This window comes from Carettochelys insculpta, chromosome 4, assembly GCF_033958435.1.
Source record: "Carettochelys insculpta isolate YL-2023 chromosome 4, ASM3395843v1, whole genome shotgun sequence".
NCBI lineage: Eukaryota > Metazoa > Chordata > Testudines > Carettochelyidae > Carettochelys > Carettochelys insculpta.
The window spans coordinates 112,751,918-112,770,942 of record NC_134140.1 but is presented as its reverse complement, the minus strand read 5'-3'; the positions used below and the strand labels follow the sequence as shown (position 1 = coordinate 112,770,942).

At 42.3% G+C, this 19,025-nt stretch overlaps 1 protein-coding gene across 2 annotated transcripts in view; it reads left to right on the top strand.

The window, feature by feature from the left end:
- BANK1 (B cell scaffold protein with ankyrin repeats 1) overlaps positions 1-16,714 on the top strand; it is a 296,463-nt gene extending 279,749 nt beyond the window's left edge. For both annotated transcript variants that reach the window (XM_074991991.1, XM_074991992.1), the window contains 3 exons: positions 1,146-1,175; positions 4,696-4,754; positions 15,912-16,714. In XM_074991991.1, the coding sequence (XP_074848092.1) occupies positions 1,146-1,175; positions 4,696-4,739 (74 nt within the window). In that variant the 3' untranslated portion in view covers positions 4,740-4,754; positions 15,912-16,714. The remainder of the gene's footprint in view (positions 1-1,145; positions 1,176-4,695; positions 4,755-15,911) is intronic.
- The last annotated feature ends 2,311 nt before the right edge of the window (positions 16,715-19,025 follow it).

Here is a 19,025-nt window from a genome sequence, read left to right as displayed (position 1 = left end):
CTTTGTGTATCTTGCTTTAACTCACAGATATTATTTTAAAGTAATAGAGAGCCACCTGTAAGATGAAATCCTGATCCTGCTAAAGTCAATGGGCATTTTGACATTGTCTTCAGTTGAAGATAGATTTTTCACTCTGTGTCTACAGTCCAGCTTTCCTATAATGCACTGTGTTTCTTAATAAAGTGTAAGGAAATTGATTCCCTATTTTTACTCCCAATAACAGTTTATTGGTAAATTTAGTGTTCTTTTCTTGTTTGTGACTCTTCTATGAACATTCATGGATTTCTATTAACTTGTTCACTGTTCAGAATTATTCATATTTTGTGCGTGTGAATTGCTCTGGAGCTGCTTGAGCTCTTTTGTGTAATTAGTGTACATGATTCATTGTTCAAGCTGTGTTTTTTTTCCCAGTATCTAAAGTCATATCATATTGGTCTTGTTCCTGATAGGGATGGCCTGCATATTATAAACTACTTGCATTTCTGTCCCAAACAAATTTCATCCTCACAGTTAGACAACCCTTGAGCACGTATCTGAAATTGTCTTCAAATACTTATACAAACAAAACTCCATTCACAGAATATTTGTTAAAAATAGAATGTGACAGTCAATGCAAAATTCTGTCTCTAAATCACAAAAAGTTTGCAAATTATTTTTCCTGCTCTCCACTTCTAAGGAGGAAATCACCCATACTACTGTTTTCATTATTCCATTTTGAAAACAATGCACTTACATAGACTCGATGGTTAATATGTTTCTAGTAATTTGATAAAACTCAGTATTCATTGAGTATTCTTTGGCATAGCAAAGAACATTTTAAAAGTAAACACAAAGTAGGTACCTTTCAACAGGCAGCCACGCAGGTAACTACCAACTGTTTCTAAATATTCATACTACCTAATTGTCAAGTGGAATGTATGTGAAATGCCAATGAAATAGTTCAGCTTGTCCTGCAGTTTAATCTTAACAATTGGGATGGTAAACTGATAAAACAAATCTGTCCTTCATACATAGCTATAGGGTGTGTGAGTGTAAGATGATACTGAATCTATATATATTTACATACATTCACACAAACATGTTCTAAGGCCAGAAAGGTAGTAAAACAAATAATTCATTCTAACAGTCTCTTTTCCTCCTAACAGACAATATCACCATTGAACATCATCCACATGGTAAGTGATACTAGCTTACTGGATGGAAATTTCAAGTTCTACACCTTATTCCTTTTATTGAAATTATTCATTTCAGTTAGCTGAGTGGTATAGTAGTAACCTAGAGGATTTGAATTTCCATCTTAAAGTCCCAAGACTACTAGGAACTTAGAGCGCTACAGCAGCAAAAGGGTTCAGTCCCTATTCACTTTCACAACAGAGCTCACAGACCCTGAGTTAGTGTTCAGAATCCTTCCCTTCCTAGACTGTGGTTGTATTGGTAGTTCACATAAATTTAAACTGAGAGGTTACTACTATACTGCTCAGCTAATCAAAATGCATGGAACCTTTTGAAACAGATTTTAATTATTGAGAGCCCAATCCTTGAGTTCTTACACAGAATTCCCAGTAAGTTAATTGTAGGAGTGATGAGTGTAAGGCTGGGACATTAGAAGGTTTCAGCTCTTCTGTCCAGCCAACAAGTGTTAATGCATGGCTTTCTTTAGTTGGCAGGGAAAGCCTTCCTTTTAGAGACATGCTGTGTGACACAGCAGTTAATAGGCTGGGACGTATAGATATTTTCATAGCTCCCACATTTAAGTTTGGATTCATTTGAAATTTAATATGGAGATACCAATTTTCAAACCTAGCCTCCTTCATCGTATCCCCATATCCCACTTTTGGATTCTCAGATTTGGCTCACCTATTCAGTAGACGCATTTGAATGTTAGATTTAGCATGCACGCTTACCATACTATCAAAACAAAAAGCAGTCAAGTAGCACTTTAAAGACTAGCAAAAGAGTTTATTAGGTGAGCTTTCGTGGGACAGACCCACTTCTTCAGGCCTGAAGAAGTGGGTCTGTCCCACAAAAGCTCATCTAATAAACTCTTTTGCTAGTCTTTGAAGTGCAACTTGACTGCTTTTTGTTTTGATAGTGTATAGACTAGCATGGCTTCCTCTCTGCTTACCGCACTGTAAGCTTACTCTGCAAGTAGCCGAGTTACCTTTCTAAACAAGTGAGCAAGAACTGAATCTTGCTTTTTATAGATACAAAATATGATTTCGAATTTTTTTGAGATGGCTGTTGATCTTCAGTGGAAACTACTATAAACTTCAGCTGGAGCAGACTCATGCTCAGTCTTCCACTACATTATTTCAGTTCTTCCTGTCTTTGGTTCCCGAAGTAATACTTTATGTGGCTATTTATATGTCTGATTCTCTGCCACAATTAAAATGATATTCATTAAGGCCCATATGGATATGATCGCATTTTTGTTGCATTCTTATAGAACTGGAGGAAAAAAATGAACCACTGAAGAAACCTTTTTGGTAAAATTTTCAAAAATACCTAAATTAGTTGAAGTGTGGTTTTCGAAAGTGACATAGAAGTCTAAGAGCTTGTCTACACTAGCCCCCATCTTCAAAGGGGGCGTGGTAATTAGCCGGAGCAGGGAATAGCAATGAGATGATGTGATGCATATGCAGCACCTCATTAGGCTAATTCTCACCAGTCCACATTGTAACCATTGAGACCATGCCATGGATGGCATGTTGTGGCCATTTTGATGGTTTTATCCTGCCAGTTCTTGTTCAGTCTGAACTGGATTGAAGTTCTACAGTGGCCTTTCAACAGCCAGCACACAGTTACAAGTTCAGTCACTAGACTTGTTAAATATGAAAGTTAAAAGTACATGTTGATTTATTAATTTCTCTGTTAGGAAAAAGCTTCATCTTCAAGGGACATCTTTCTTTTACCATGTGCTACTGTATTAAACATTCTGTCAATTTATTTTTGTAACTGCACCAATATAGCCAAACACCCCAATGTATTACACCTGGCCAAGTCACCTACTTGAGTAAAGCAATCCTAGATTATATACTTTTCTCGAACTTCACCTCAGGTTGAAGCTCTTTAATCTGGAACTCTCTCATCCAGCAACATCTGTAATCTGGCATGATTTTAGCCATATGGATTTAGCGTGAGTGTGGCCAAGTTTCCCATGGTCCCATAAAGTTTGTTTACAGCAGTCAGACCTGGCTGTCAGTGTTCTGTGCAGTTAGTTCTAATTTGCCCCTAAATGTCTTCTAAGAGCCCAGTAAGCATTGGAAGTATTTGTAATGCTGCTAGTCAATATTAACCTCCAGTGGTCTGGCAAATTCACTCATTTGGCACTGCTCAGGTCTCCAGGATGCCAAACTAGAGAGGTTCAAGCTGTATCTGAATCAGTGGGTACCCAGGGCTATAAAGTGCATATGGTTTCATTAAGTTTGACCAACTGTCTGCCAAAGGCCAGGTGGTACCCAAAGCTTCAGCCAAAAAGTGTTCTCAATATTCTTCTTTCAGAAACTATTTAGGATTGATTACGAGAGCAATACTGATTAAATGGAGGCTTTTCCTCAGCCTTTTGTCTCTCACCTGGATCTTGTTTCTATTCCCACTGCTGGCAGTTGTAGCTCTGTAAACTCCACTGGATAATTAGTAGCCACCATCCTGTTAGAAAAGGAAATACATATACACAAATCTATAAGGCAGATAACAAGGAGGAATTGGTCTAAACCATAAAATGCATGCATTTATTTTGAACATAGCCTCCCCATTCAAAGTGTTCATGAAATATGGAGCCAATTATTGGTTTTCAAATCCTTTACTTCTCCTTATCATTGGGAGTGAAATAATTCAGTCACTTCCACCCACAAAACCTCAGGATTAAAGAAGATTATGGAAGAGCTCACAGACTCATTGTGTTTCCTTGGGATTATTCCATTGGAAGGAAAGGGAGGAGGGATCACTTAAACTCTATAGAATGGCCAAGACCGAAGAAGTTAAAGACCATGGCTAGAATTTTCTCAGTGAGGCTCAGTGTCTTTACAATATTCCCAAATTTCTCAGTCTTCCTCAGAAGCTCCATCCTTTCACCTGCACATCCCCAAACAAGCAGGAGGGGACCCTACTGTACTCAAAAGCAAAGGTCAGACCCACTTCAGCCCATTCTCCCTCAAAAAAAGGCCTATTTTTATAGAGTGTCATAATTTTCCCCACCTTCCATAGCATTTTCCATATTTAACACCTTCTAGGCTATGTCTACACTAACCCAAAACTTCAAAATGGCCACGCAAATGGCCATTTCGAAGTTTACTAATGAGGCGCTGAAATATAGCGCCTCATTAGAATGCTGGCAGCTGTGGCACTTCGAAATTGACGCAGCTCGCTGCCGCGCAGCTCATCCAGATGGGGCTCCATTTTGAAAGGACCCCAGCAACTTCGAAATCCTCTTATTCCTATCTGCTGAAGTTTTGGACTAGTGTAGACACAGCCCTAGAGAGGAAAACATTGCTTAAGTGGCAGACAGAAATAGTGAAACAATATTGAAGAATTTAAAGGGGAATTATTTAAATTAACATATCACTTCCTATCAAAACAATCATTCACTCCAACTGTGGACTTTGTAACCTTTCTAGATTTTTAATTGGTCTATGTTGTCCTAACTTGTCATGTCGTATTCACAGCTGTTTATAAATAGTACACATTTTGTTTTAGTCTCCAGCTCAAATCCCGCCAGAAGAGGAACAGATGATGCCTAATGATAATTAATGGAGGTAAGAACATACATAAATTATTTATTTTGGTATAAATAAGTCCCAAGAAAGTGCTTCATATCACTGATGCATACTCTTTATCATGGAACAGGAGTGACAGCTCAGCCATAATCCTGGTATCACTAGCCCAAATGCACATAGCACCGTGGTAGGCAGTGTTATGTGGTAGGCAGTACATCACAGCCCTGATATGTAGTCAGATTTCAATGTGCACTTAGTATACAGCGGCAAATTTGCACTGAGTCAGAAACACAACTGGCTTGTGTGTGGAATTAAAAAAGTTAGGTGCGGAAGTGGGAGCAGTTACAGGTACAGTTATTACACCAGAAAAACTAGAGGCTTTCAGGGAATGTGCAGTCTGATGTACTAAAAGTATGTACTATCATACTATACCTGTTGGGCTTGTCTACACTCAGTTTTGGGAAGAAAGGCACTTTGAAGTAGCACGGGCACTTCAAAGTGCCTGTGGCTACATGCATGCCGGCGCTTCGAAGTTCCTGCAGGGGAGAATTAGCCTAATGAAGTGTTGCCTATTCACCACAGCATTTCATTAGTAATCTCTCATCACCCTGATTAACGTGCCCCCTTTGAAGCTGGGGATGAGTGTAGACCCAGCGATTCTGTTGTAAAGGTATGGAATAAATACCTGTGTTGCATGTAATGAAAAAAACATCAGAATCCAAATGTGAGGTTTATTTGTGATCCTGCTTACACCTGTGTAAATCAGTAGTGACTCCACTGAAGTGAATGGAGAAGGATGAAGAACATGGGAGACACCTGAGATGTTTTTATTGATATGATTAGGGTGACCATCCAGCTCTTTTCTGTCGGGAAAGCCCTGTATTTCAGGTGCCAGGAAGGCATCCTGATTTATTTTCAAAATGGGGTTAATTGCCTCGTATCTGTGGGGGAAGCAGCTGCCGCCCAGTTCCCAGCTCCCCGCGACTTGGAGAGCCAGGAGGCAGACCCATGCGGCTGCGCTGGACTCGCAGCCGTTCACGGGAGCCAGGAGCTGAACCCACATAGCTGTGCTTGATTCCCAGCTCCCTGCCACTCACAAGATCCGGGAGCCAGACCTATGCAGCTACTGCCTGGCTCCCCCAGGGGAAGCTGGGAGCCAGGCCGGCATGACTGCCACCTGGGTCCCAGCTCCCCAAGACATGGGGAGTCAGGGGACCACCAGTGCAGCTGCCACCCAGTTCCCAGCTCCATGAGGCTCGGAGCAGGTAGGAGGAGCAATGGCAGCTGTCGCCTCCTTTCTGGCTCCCCAGGGAGTCAGGAGACCACTCACCTGGCTGCCGCCCAGTTCCCAACCCCCACATATCAGTGGAGCCAGGAGGAGCCACCTCTTCCCCTTCCCCCATATCTCACTGTCCCATATTTGCGACAGGGAGATATGGTCACCCTAAGTATGGTGTGTACCTCTTCTGTTTGAATGCACTCGTGTCCTAGGCAGCTGCCCAGTAAATAGTTAATTCAGTGTGTGGTTTTACACATCTACGGAAAGACAATGGGTGTCAATCCCAGATAGGGGTCAAGAGACGTTGCCCTGCTGTCACTATTCCAGGGAGCACAACCACCTTTAATTTATGGCAGCAGAACCCGGGCCCTGCAGGAGAGAGTTTGAACAAGGAGTTGGGAAATGGTTAAAAGCAGGGCTGGTGGGTATTGGAGGCAGGGGAAGGAAATGCCTTCCCAAACTGCCTCACTTGACACTGCCCATGATCTACCAGAAGCCCCCAGGTCCCTCCTCTAGCCATCTCTGGTGGGTGTCAGAGGCTGGGGAAGGTGGGCTGGGCAGCCACACCATCCACCAGCTTCCCGGAGCTGTATGGGCTGGGGGCTAGTGGTCCCATTGTGTGGGGTGGGGGTGACTGTGGGCATAGGGGGCAGCAAGTCTTCAGACAGAAGGAGCGTGGCTGGGGTCTTGCCCCACTGACCGTGACTGACCCTGAAACTGAAGGGAGAGGCTGGTCTTAAAAAAAGGTAACCCAGTCCCCAGAAGAGGGTTGCTAAGGACTAAATTAAACCTAACTAAAGGCTTGACAGAAATGCTAAGATGGGCTATGGCACCATGTGTGTAGACCTTTAGTTATTTTAATCCTTTTCCTCTGATTTAGTTCTATGCATAAATAAATAATACTTTGATCAGTATTGCTGCCTTTCCACCTAGTTCCTGAAAGGAGGTCTATAGCAGGAGCTAAATATAGTTGGCTCTTCTGAGGAAACACACATGGTAAACAGGGGTCATGTAACCTTGAAACCCAACCTAAAAATTAGATGGATCACAGGATTCCCCTCTCAGAAGTATTGGCACTAGGTCTGGCACTTGGAAGGCTACCTGTTAGGGGCAGAGAGAGTTCAGAGTCACAGCTTACCTTGGAATGGGGGCACAAGAAAATTGTCCTGTTATTTTTGAAGAGATTTCTCTTTACCAGAGAAACTGAAGCTGTCACTGGAAAGTTAACTACTGAGGTAGTTTGCTGTGTCTTTTTACAGTATATGCTGTTTCCGTATTGTTTGTTTCTATTTCCAGCACCAAAACTAGTTAATAGAGAGATCACTGAGATGAAAAAATATAAAGGTATTAACATCAGGAGGCTGTTCGCAGAGAAACACTAATTAACTATCAAAGGGAGAGTCATGCGGCAATCTGTCATTGAAATGATGAGTGGATCGTGCGTATTTACTACTTCTGCTTCCAGCAGCAGTAGAGTTTACTGATGGGCTTTTTTTAATGAATGTGACCTTCTTACTTTGGGCATCTCATTATATCCTGTTGGAATATTAACTACTCTCTCTAGCAGTTCACAGACAACCCATCCTATTGCATAGTGTACCACAGTAACTCTCTCTTAATTGCCCAGTGCTACTTGCATTTTCTTTTCTCTCCCTTGTGTTGCTTTAAAACTATATTTTAAACATTTTGGAATGATACGTGTTATTATGATTGATTTGCGTGGAAGACATAGGGATAGATAGAATTTGAGAAACTGAAGATCCAGAGAAGAGCAACAGGTATGATTAAAGGTCTAGAGGACATGAGCTATGAGGGAAGACTGAAAGAACTAGGCTTGTGCAGTTTAGAAAAGAAGGTTGGAAGGGAACATGATAGTAGTTTTCAAGTACCTAAAAGAGGGTTACAAGGAGGAGGGAGAGAAACTGGTCTCCTTGGCCTCTGAGGACAGGACAAGAAGCTTAAATTTCAGCAAGGGAGGTTTGGGTTGGACATTATGAAAAACTTCCTAACTGTCAGGGTTGTTAAATATTGGAATAAATTGCCTAGGGAGGCTGTGGAATCTCCGTCACTGGAGGTATTTAAGAGCAGGTTAGATAGACATTTACTGGGGATGGTCTAGATGGTGCATGTTCCTGCTATGAGGGCAGGAGACTGGACTTGATGACCTCTTGAGGTCCCTTCCAGTTCTCATGTTGTGTGATTCCATGATTACTGCATTCATAGTTTTCCTGTGTGTGCAGTCCTTGGTCTCCCTTCTCAGATTGCCAACAAGAGTGACAGACTTCCACTAAGAATGAACAGAGACCGCCAATTAATTTCACAGAATTTACCAATTATGTTTCCTTCATTCTAGACTGAAGGTGAATTTGAACCAACTACCTAGAAATAAAATTTGCTAATCCTGCTGCCAATCTAGTGAACAACCCAGTCCATCTGAATAAGTGAATGAAATTAAGTGACCTTCAGCAGAGAAAAATGATCATGTCACAAATTGCTCAGGGCTGAGTCTCAACAGATGTGCATCCTGTTCCTGAAACTGCCAGAGTCCTCTTTCAGCAAGTCAGCTATGGTCTGATTTTCATGCATGCTGAGCACCATCAGCTCCTGTTGGTTTCAGTGGGAGCTGAGCATACTAAGAAGCTCTGAAAACTGGAGCACTAATCTTCGTGTCCCAAAATAGCTACACTGTGTCTCTGACACACTCCCATTACTTCAAAATATTTTTTCCAAAATAATGGGTGTGCTATTTCAGTATCCCCATAGTCCTCATTGCAGGAGGGGTAAGGGATGTTTCCAAACAGCTCTTTATATTGACATGTGGTGCCATTCGGACAATGCCACATGCAGAAATAGCCTATTTCGAAATTCACTCGAAATAAGCTATGCAATTTGTGTAGCTCAAATTACATAGCTTCTTTCAAGGTTAGACTAGCATGTAGACATAGCCTCTGAGGGCAGAGGGCAGCCTATGGAATCAATATTAAATTCACTCAGTCTTTTTAACTAATAAAGCATTGACATTTAACAGGTTTGACAAAGTTTATCAAAGGGCCAGGGTTAAAATATTCAGCTGTAAAAAGCAGTGACAGACAAATTTAAGCACCATCCCCTCTGTAGATGTCACTTGTGCAGTGCAATCCATACCATAGGGAGTTGTTTCACCACCTGCCCTGAACCTGGGTGCCTCACAGTGCTTTGCCCTTACAGCTCCCAGTCTGGGCCTCTCACAGACAGCATGCAGCTTAAGACCTGAGAGTCTGTGTACGGCTACAGGCCTGGTCCAGCCACTTTGCATCTACTGTCTGGCTTCTAGCAACCATGATTACTACTGCCAGAGTGACCACACCACACTTATAATCAAGGATTTTCCCTAAGAACTTTTGTTCTCCTCTGTCTGGTCCCCTTCTGAACGCTCAGATATTAGATCGTTCATGGCTGCTATAAATGGATCCATGTACAAACGTTTACTGCTTTAATTGGCACTACCAAGCAATTTAGTTTAAATGTGACACTGGATTATTTTTATTAAAGAATAAATCTAGTTTAACAGCTTATAATTGAACTCACTTAAAATCTCTTTGTTGATTAAAATCAGAAATGGTTACAAGAGAAATAGGGATGAAACGCTTCCTTTGTAGCTTGGACTTAAGGGTCTAGACTTGGTCCAAGGTAATATCCTTACTCTCATCATTGCCGATCAAATTTTCAACTCGGGATCTCTCACAAGCCTAAATGATGGTTCGTTTGTCTTCTTGGAGAAAAGACAGGTATTTTTGCCTGGTCTTTTAAAGTCTAGTCAACCTTTAAAATTCATTTTCCTGAGAGTTAGCCATAGATAAAGTACCTTCCAGCTGTGATGACTGAGAGGAGTCCCCAGATGAAGGACGTTCCATGTTACTGATTGCTTACAATGCAAATCAGTCTGTTCTTGCCTCCCTTCACTGACAAAGATTGGCCACTTGGGCAGTGATTAACCATGAACTTTTGACACCTGGCTAGCGATATCAGTTTGTCTTCTTTTTTTTTGAGGAAGAGGTTGGCCCCCTCCCTCAACGTGTCTGGTAAACAATATTTCAGTCATAATTTCAGCTTCTGTTCAAAACTGTGCATATAATATTGCTACTCCCATTTCATCATCATATTGAGCAGCAAGTTATTAGCTTTCAAATGATACCTTACAAGAGACATTTTGAACATGACGGTATGAATACAGGATGTATTTGTTCACAGTATGTCCTTTGCTAGCCTAAATCTGTGACGTTAAAACAAATTAAAGAAAAATCCTGAGCAAAATTCTATCCCACAATAGATGGTATAGGCCTCATTCTCACCTCACTTACAATGGTTTCACACCACTGAGTCCAGTCCTGATATGAGATGATATTAAGGCTTCAGGATTCACTGTGCCTCACAGAATCTCTGGATAGTTGTCAGCTGTTAAGTTGAACGGAGATTCCTTCTCCCCACTAACACCTTCCCCCAACCCCTTTATACAGTAATCCCACCTGTGGGGGTTAAACCTCCTCCCTTTTTTCTCCCTGGTGTTTGCAATCACTAGTATTTGGAGTATTTGCTACCCTTTTCTGGTGTGGGCTGAGACCTGGGTTCTTTTCTAGCATCTAGTGCCTCCACTCAGGTGACTTTTCCATATACCCCAGGCTGACCCTTGAGAAAATCAATGATAAAACTGCTGGCTTGTAAGGACTATAAAGCCCAGTGTGCAAGGAGCAATAAGATAAATAAAGCACCTACCTCCCTCCCACCCCCATCCCCTGCAAGGGAATGCCGCACCAGAAATAGCAGCATAACAAAGCATAATTATTTAATTTAATTAATTATTAATGAATGTTAATAAAGAAATTCCCTGCTTTCCAACACTTGCAAAATTCAGTTCCTCCCTGGCACCTCCCTGAAGCCAAAGGTACATTGGAGCTCTTAAGTCATTTGTCTTTGTTCCTTAGGACTGCTTGTTCAAAGTGTCCCATGCAGATGCTTCTTATTGGCCTCAGCAGGGGTTTCTAGTTCCATCGTTCCCTACTTCTGACTCCCAGCACGATGGGAGTGAAGTCAGAGGACTGGGGCAGCTATTTTACTTGTTTCCTTTTTCATAGGGCCCCTTAAAATCGCAGACTGAAGCTTCAGAATCTGGCAAACTCCAAACAGTGGTTGCATTAGACTTGGTACCATCACCTGAAAGTGAACATATTCAAAATAAGCATTAAATTCCTTTTCTCCCTTCTCAGCATTTCAGGCCAGATCCTCACCTAATGTGAATTAACTTCAGTGAAGCAATTTACACCAACTCAGAATCCAGTCGCTAATCTCTACTAAAGGAAGAAAATCACGTAGATGGAAAAAGTTTGTTAAAACAGTTGAAAATCTGACACTTCAATTAGGATCTCAATTATGCATTACAAGGGCAATTTCCCTGCTCTCTCCCACCAACAGGTTTCCCACAGCTGGCTGCCAGTGGGGTGATCGGGGCTCCAGCTCTGACCCCAGCACCAGGTTGTGCTCTGCCGTGGGGCTGGTGGGGCTCCATCTCCCAGCCCCACACTGCTGAGAGACAGGCAGGGGCTTCAACAGCCCCATGGCTGGGAGCCAGCTGGGGTGTGGAGCCCTACCGGCAGCCCTGGCCAGGGGCAGGGAGGACCTCACAGATCTGTGGCTGGGAGCTGGCTGGGGCGCCAAGCCTCACTGACAGCCCCAGCTTGGGGGAAACGTTGTAGAGGTAACAGCACTCAATACCCGCACAATAAAAAGCCCTACCTATTAATGACAGGTAACCATTTTTTTTCCCTTCTTCTTCCCCATCCCCCATATGAACATTGGATTCTAATTGTCTACTCCAATAATCTGAGAAGTGGGTCTTACCCATGAAAGCTCATTACCTTAAAGCTAACAAATTTATCAGGTAAACTGAAGCTTAAGTGAGATGAATCATGCAGCTGGAGAAAAGTGCACTCAGAATTAGCAAGCAGGGGGCTCTGTCACTTTTAGAAAATTTCTGCATGTGTGAGAGAGAAAAGAACAGGGAAAAGAGAGAATTACATGTAGGAGAATAACTTGTGAGATAAAATTTATGCAGGAATTTTTGTACTTGTTCTTGTTTATGAATTGCACATGGACAAAACAGATTGTCCCTCTCCTTCCAAAATGTATTTAGTCAGAACTTTTCTGGTCTCATTTGTGACAAAATTTGAGTTGGAAGCCTCACTCAAAGGGTATTACATGGGATCTTTTTTGGAGGGGTGTAAAGAACAATACTACATTTATTGATAATGTAACATTCTAGCAAAGGTATATAGTCCACTACACGCACACACACACACACACACACTGCCTTGTGGATGCTATAGTTACCAGTCTGTTGCTCACATTCGTTCACTGGCCAGATTAATTAATGTGAGGAGAGGGGGGCTGGCAGAAGAGCGGGGGTTCTTCTGATCCGTACCGGTGCCCCAAGCTTGACTAGATGAGACCCAAAGATCCATGCAAGACACCCTATCTTTTATAGGAGTTTTCTTCCATTCAATTAGTTCTATGTGATGTGCCCTGTCAGCTCGTAATCAGTCACAATCAGTTTGTGTAACATCTGTTTATCTGGAAGTTGTTTTTCATTGTCATATGGTATCAGCACGTTGGTGCTTCTTCTCTAGTATTGTTCCAAGCTGTGTTATCTGTCTTAGAAGTGCTTGCCTTTAACTCCAAGGTCCTCTATCTGTCCTGTACCAGTCTACCTTTTACCAAGGCCCCTGTGGCCGGTTCAGGGCTCCCAGAGGGGTTCCTCCCCTTCCAGGTCAGTGGGCGGCCACTCTACCCCATTGCCTCAGGTACCACAACAACCCCCAAGTCACTAGTTTGGGGGGTTCCCACCTTGCCGCAGGTGGGTGAGAGGAGACAGTCAAAATCTGGCCTTACTTCAGGTAGGCACTGGGGGAAATTAGCTTAGGTCTTACAGGAGAGAGCCCAGGCTCTGGTGCAGGTGGGGCAACAAACACCACAGTTCATAGAAGGCCCAAGCCCTAGCTCAGGGCAGGGCAACAAATGGTTCTGTTTGCTGCCCCGCCCTAGTTCAGGGTGGGGCAGCAAACAACAGTTCCAGTGATGGCCCTTGGCCCCAGCTCAGGGCGGAGCAACAGCACAATCCATCTCAGACGGGCACAGACACTCCACCCATGCCAGCAGAGGGAGAGACTGCTGCCCAGCAAGTTGGTGGCAGGGGGACACAGGTCAGCCCACTCCACCACGTCCCCGCCCAGGTGCCCTAGTCACAGCAGCATGGTCAGCTGTGAGGGTCAGCGGGGAATCCAGACTGCAACACACCGACCTGAGGCCCTTCAATGGTCCTCTTACCCCCTGGGCCACTCCCAGTCTCCCCCCGGCACAGGCCCAGCGTCCGGCCAACTTCTTGGGTCTCATGGGGTTCCGGGTCCGGGTGGACCAATCCAGCCCTGCATGGCCTATGGGTTCTTCTGCCTCAGGCTGGCTCAGGGTGCTGGCTGAGGCTGGTCCACAGGTCGGTCCTGTAGGTCCGGCTGGTCGTCTTCAGGCACGTTCCACTGGGGTCCACAGGTTGCCAGAACTGGCAGGGGCCCAGGCGGCCCAATCCATCCTTCACTCAGCCAGTCCTCAGCATCCCAGGCAGGGAGCCCAGAGCTGTCCTCTGGAGGCTCAGCCCACACCGAGTCGTCAGGATGGGCTTTTAGAGTCCTGGCGCCACCACCTGACTTCCTGTCAGGTGACTGGAAGGGGAGGCTCACTGCCAAATGGCTCCCAGAAGGGTCCCTCCCCTTCCAGGTAGTGGGGTGGCCACTCCACTCCACTACAGCCCTATTCGATAGTGTTTCAGCACAGCCAAGTCTTTAACTCCCCCTGAGGAAACCTTCATGTTTTTATCTCTCTTCAGATACTCACATTCCTTGTCCGTACCCTCCTCCACTCCCTCTCCAAGGACTACCACAAAATTGTTTCATATAGGTAGAGGGGTAGAATTGCCTTTGTAAGGTAACCAATCTAATTGTCGTATAAACCTTTGTTAGTATAACCTTCAATTATTTATTATATCTCTTTTCAGACAAAGTGGGTCTTTGCCCACGAAAGCTTATGCTCCAAAATATCTTTTAGTCTATAAGGTGCCACAGAACTTCTTGTTGTAACCTATATTCTAGTTATTCCTAAGAACAACAGTGTGAGCATACTGAATCACAGGTCCTTCTGGTCTCTTTCTGCCTTGACATCAGACACAATCTGCTTGATGCATCTCTACCAATGGCCTGAAAGATCATTTCTTTCTGCTAACCGGAGAAGGGTGGCCAGCAGAGTTACAGTTGCTTAAACTTTAATGGTTGAACTATATGCATATATTCTGTTACTTATTGTTAATATACAAGTCCTTATTATGTTATAAAACTCTTGTTTACAAAAGGGATACAATACCACTCTAGTAGTGGCCTGAATTTTTTAAAAACCAGGACATGTTTATTGAGAGGTACGTATACCTGCTGCATTAAATATAGTACTGTTCCCTATTGAACAATTGTGGAATGCCACTAACAAGAATGAATCACATGTGGCCCTGCCAAGTTAAAAGCAAGACTGAAAAAATATTGGAAATGCACCACTGAAGAGACAGTACATTATAGGGTGAAATTCTTAAATCCTGTATAAAAACTGGATGACGGAGCTTTTTGTTCCTGATTTACAACCCATTAATGTCAGTGGAAAGGTTCCCCTGGAATGCTTTCTGCCATGCCCTGGAGGCATGTCCTACCTGAAACCAAAATGATGGAATACATTTCTTAGTAGCAGTAAAAGAGACATCCTAAAGGCAGTAAACTTGTTCATATCTGGCATTCTATCATTGAGAACGCTCAAATAACCAGTATTTTAACCATAAGTAAATTTTAGTTACGTTTTCTGTAAGTACAGTAGAGTGAAAGTAAATACAGGAAATACAGTGTAAGTTTACAGAGTACAGTACTGTTCTTTTGCTAAAAAAAGAACTCTGCATACATGTGTTTGTTTCTTAAAATCTAATCTTGATTTTCTTTAGTGTTATGCATTGCTAGGTATACCTCTCTATTATCTAGAATATTTGAATATCCGGCAACCTCCCGGTCCCAGGGCTGCCAGATACAAAAGAGTTTACTGTAAGACGGGGTGTTTTATATTTATTTAATGACAAATCAGGCCACTAATGCAACAGTGTAGTAAAAAGAACTGGAGGATACAGGCCTGCACACTTACGTCAATACATATTTGTAACTGACAGTAACCCTGTAACTCTAAAATATCTCTTGCTAGGTTTTCTAACCTCAGACAATAGCCTTCAAAAGTGGGGCACTCCCAACAGAGATGTAAACAATTTCTTATACCACAGTATTTTGCTATGAATTTTGAAGCAGATTCTAAGCTGGAGCAAGTGCGCATAGCTACACTGAAGTCAGTGGATCGGTTCCTATTTCAGCTAGCTGGTGACTAGTGCCCTTTAGGATTTTGTCTTGGAAGGCAGTTGAATGAAAATGTGTGTTCGTAATTTTACACTAACAGTCTGTGGTTACATTTTTTCTGGGGCAGAGAAGGGAGGACATATAAGAGTTTAAACCATAGAAGACGTGTGTTGGAGAAATCCAAATTGCCAGGCACCCTGTTGAAATAAATAAACAGAAGTAAACTTCTCTGGCCAAATTCTTCTCTCCCCAGCACTGTAGCTTTCATTTTCTGTTCACTTCTGTACATCAAATTGAGTTCTATGCATGTAGAAAGAGCATAGTTAAAACCCAGGATGTGGCTCGGAGTGCAGAATTAATGATTTTTATGCTTTATCTAAACCTTCACAAAATGTTGCAATTGATCATGTACCCACCCATTGCTAAAAGTTTATTCAGTAATATACATTTCATTATTCCCTGCAGTGCAGTTCTTCATTCTGTCTTGCATCAGCTGCTTCTGTTCAACATCCCACACACCAATCCAATCCACATCTTGACTGATGCTCAATCTGCTGCACGTTGCTAAGAAAAGGACCATGCTCTCATCGCTGCAGTTTCTGCACCTTGGAATCCTATGGTTTGGACAATCCTAGCAAGAGTCCAGCATTGCTGCAGAAAGCAGTAATAAAAATTTCTTCTCGAGACCGCACTAATTTTTGCTCTTTGCTGTTTATTTCAGTTGATTCCCTCACTGAGAGGTTAAGAAAAAAATTAAAATGCACTGTGCCTTGCTTTGTGTATTGGATTTTATATTAATTTCAACTCTGCTACAAAAGTCTTAGAGGAATGCAACTAAAAAGTGTCACTAAAAATGCTAAATAAGGTGCTTGATTTCAGTGGACTTCCATGCAGGCAACTGGTGAAGCTATAAATAGAGAGGAGTTGTATGTTTTCATTTCTATTAGGAAACATTTTATACAAGTTTGTAATGTCTTTTTGTATAGGAAATTTGCCTCTTTTGCCAGAAGCAACAACTGTGTTCTAATCAGAGCTACTTTCTAATGGTCGTCAAAATGTATCTTTGTACGTTGTTTGGATGTAAATGAGCACAAATTATCTACAGCTATAAGCAAGATTACAAAAAATAATGTTTACAAAGCAGGCTCGTGTTTTCTATATGTATTTAATAATGTGTCTAGGGTAAACGATAAGCACAGAGCCAGTTTCTAACCTTGGGTAAGCCTGCACAGCCCTAGTAAAATATACACCCTACGTCTACACTAGCCAAAAACTTCGAAATAGCCATGCAAATGGCCATTTCGAAGTTTACTAATGAAGCTCTGAAATACATATTCAGCGCCTCATTAGCATGTGGGTGGCCATGGCACTTTGAAATTGACGTGGCTCGCCGCCGCATGGCTCGTCCAGACGGGGCTCCTTTTCAAAAGGACCCCGGCTACTTCAAAGTCCCCTTATTCCTATGAACAGATAGGAATAAGGGGACTTTGAAGTAGCTGGGGTCCTTTCAAAAAGGAGCCCCGTCTGGACGAGCCGCGTCAATTTCGAAGTGCCGCGGCCGCCCGCATGCTAATGAGGTGCTGAATATGTATTTCAGCGCTTCATTAGTAAACTTCGAAATGGCCATTTGCATGGCCATTTCGAAGTTTTTGGCTAGTGTAGACACAGCCACAGAGTAATAGGCATAAGCAACTGACTCAAATTATAGGCCATGTTCACATAGCAACATATGTTGAGATTTAAATGAGCATCCTCAGTTGTGTAGGAAAACTTCCAAAATTTGAAGAAATGACCACTCTGATCCACACAAAAGAAATGTACAGGTATGTATATGCAGTTTGCTCTGTAACTAGTACTGTAATCTTTGGGTAGCATATGCACAGTGGTAGATGTGATAGAAGTGTTTGCTGCCAGCAGTGTAGTTATTGCCTCACCTATCTGAGCACAGTTTTTGCAGGTCATGAATTTTACAAATTTTTGATTATTCATTATTGCCTTGCAGATACTTTTCCTCAACATATACCATTGTTCATGCATTGTTCTGTGAGCACCATATCAAACATTCAGTATTCTGAATCTGCCCTTTGAGCTGTATCATTAGGCAAACAAGTCACCTGGTATGATTTATGTTCCCTAACTGGATGATCTGAATACACTGAAGTCGGAATATAAATCTGAATGTGTTTGTTAGTACATAAGCACCTGAGTATGTTTGAATAAAGGTTCCTCCCTGAGCAACATACCAATGTCTGTGGAAAAGAAAAAAAGAAAAGGCTTTGAAATTGGACAGATTAAGGTATGATTAAGATGAGAGAATGTGTTGACTAAGACTTTTTCCTGCTGATTTAGCAGAGTTATTTGTGACAAGAAAGAGGGCTGTTACAAAGAGCTGGTCTGAGGAGCCAGCATTTGGATCTGGCTTAGATTTAAAGTGGAGTTCAGGTTTGGATTTGATACCAACAAAATATTGTGATGTATTCTTGTGAAGTTGTCATATACCAGTGTGAAAATTTTAACATCATTTGTGAATGCCAGTAAAAATGGGGTAGGTAAAATTACTTAGAAAAGTTATATGTCTTCTAGTCATCAGGTGCTGATGAAATGCATCATAGCATACTCAGCTAAAACTCATGAGAATGATTTATCTTAGTTACCAGTATTGGTTTTCTTCCATTCAACTTCCTATTTCATGTCTGTTCCCTTTGCTCATAACTTATGAGAGGCTGTTACTTTTGATGACAAAAACATCATAAGGGCGTAGATTCAGCTTGACATTGTCTCTGACAGGCCACATTTTGTAAACATATAGATAGAAATTCTTCAGTCTTAACACAGGCACCAGACACGTACAAATGAGCATCAGTTTTCTGTGGGTTATTAGGTAAGTGCTACATGATACAGTGTTTGTTGTGAGGAGTTTGCGGTATAAATTGAGGTGGTGCAAATCAGATGACTATTCTCTGGTGTTAATATTTAGAATATTTTCTCTAATTCTGCTCAGTCTACTGGTTGATTTTTGTGAACGTGTCCATGTGGAATTTTCAGCACGGATATTGCAATCCCACCAAGTGACAGTCACAACCACCATGCTATTTCCATTTTGCTAGGTGGGAGGGGGCCATGTATGTAGTCTGGCTAGACTAAGAAATCCCATGTGAGGTATGTAACGCCCCCTGTCAGAGGGATAGCAAGATGCAATTACATCAGGACAACTAGTCTGAAGGATGGCATTCCAGTGTGATGAGCCTTGGTTATTGGTAACTATAAAATGCAACCAGAACTGCTTGCTCCATTACATGTTTTTTGGATGTTACTGTGTGCAGTATTTTGTTATTTTTCAGTTGATTTTTTTCAATCCAGTTTTAAATGAGTAGAGTTTAGTGTATGGAAAGATAAATAAAGTATTTTCAGAGTTCTTTCCGTATCAGTAAATCTTATAACACAGCGATGTCCAACCTTTTTATGCCCAAAATCACTTTCTTAATTTAAGGGCAAGCCATGACCTACCTCTCCCTGAAACCCTCCATTGCTCACTCTCTCTCACACACTCAGTTTTACCAGACTGAAGTGGGGTGTTGG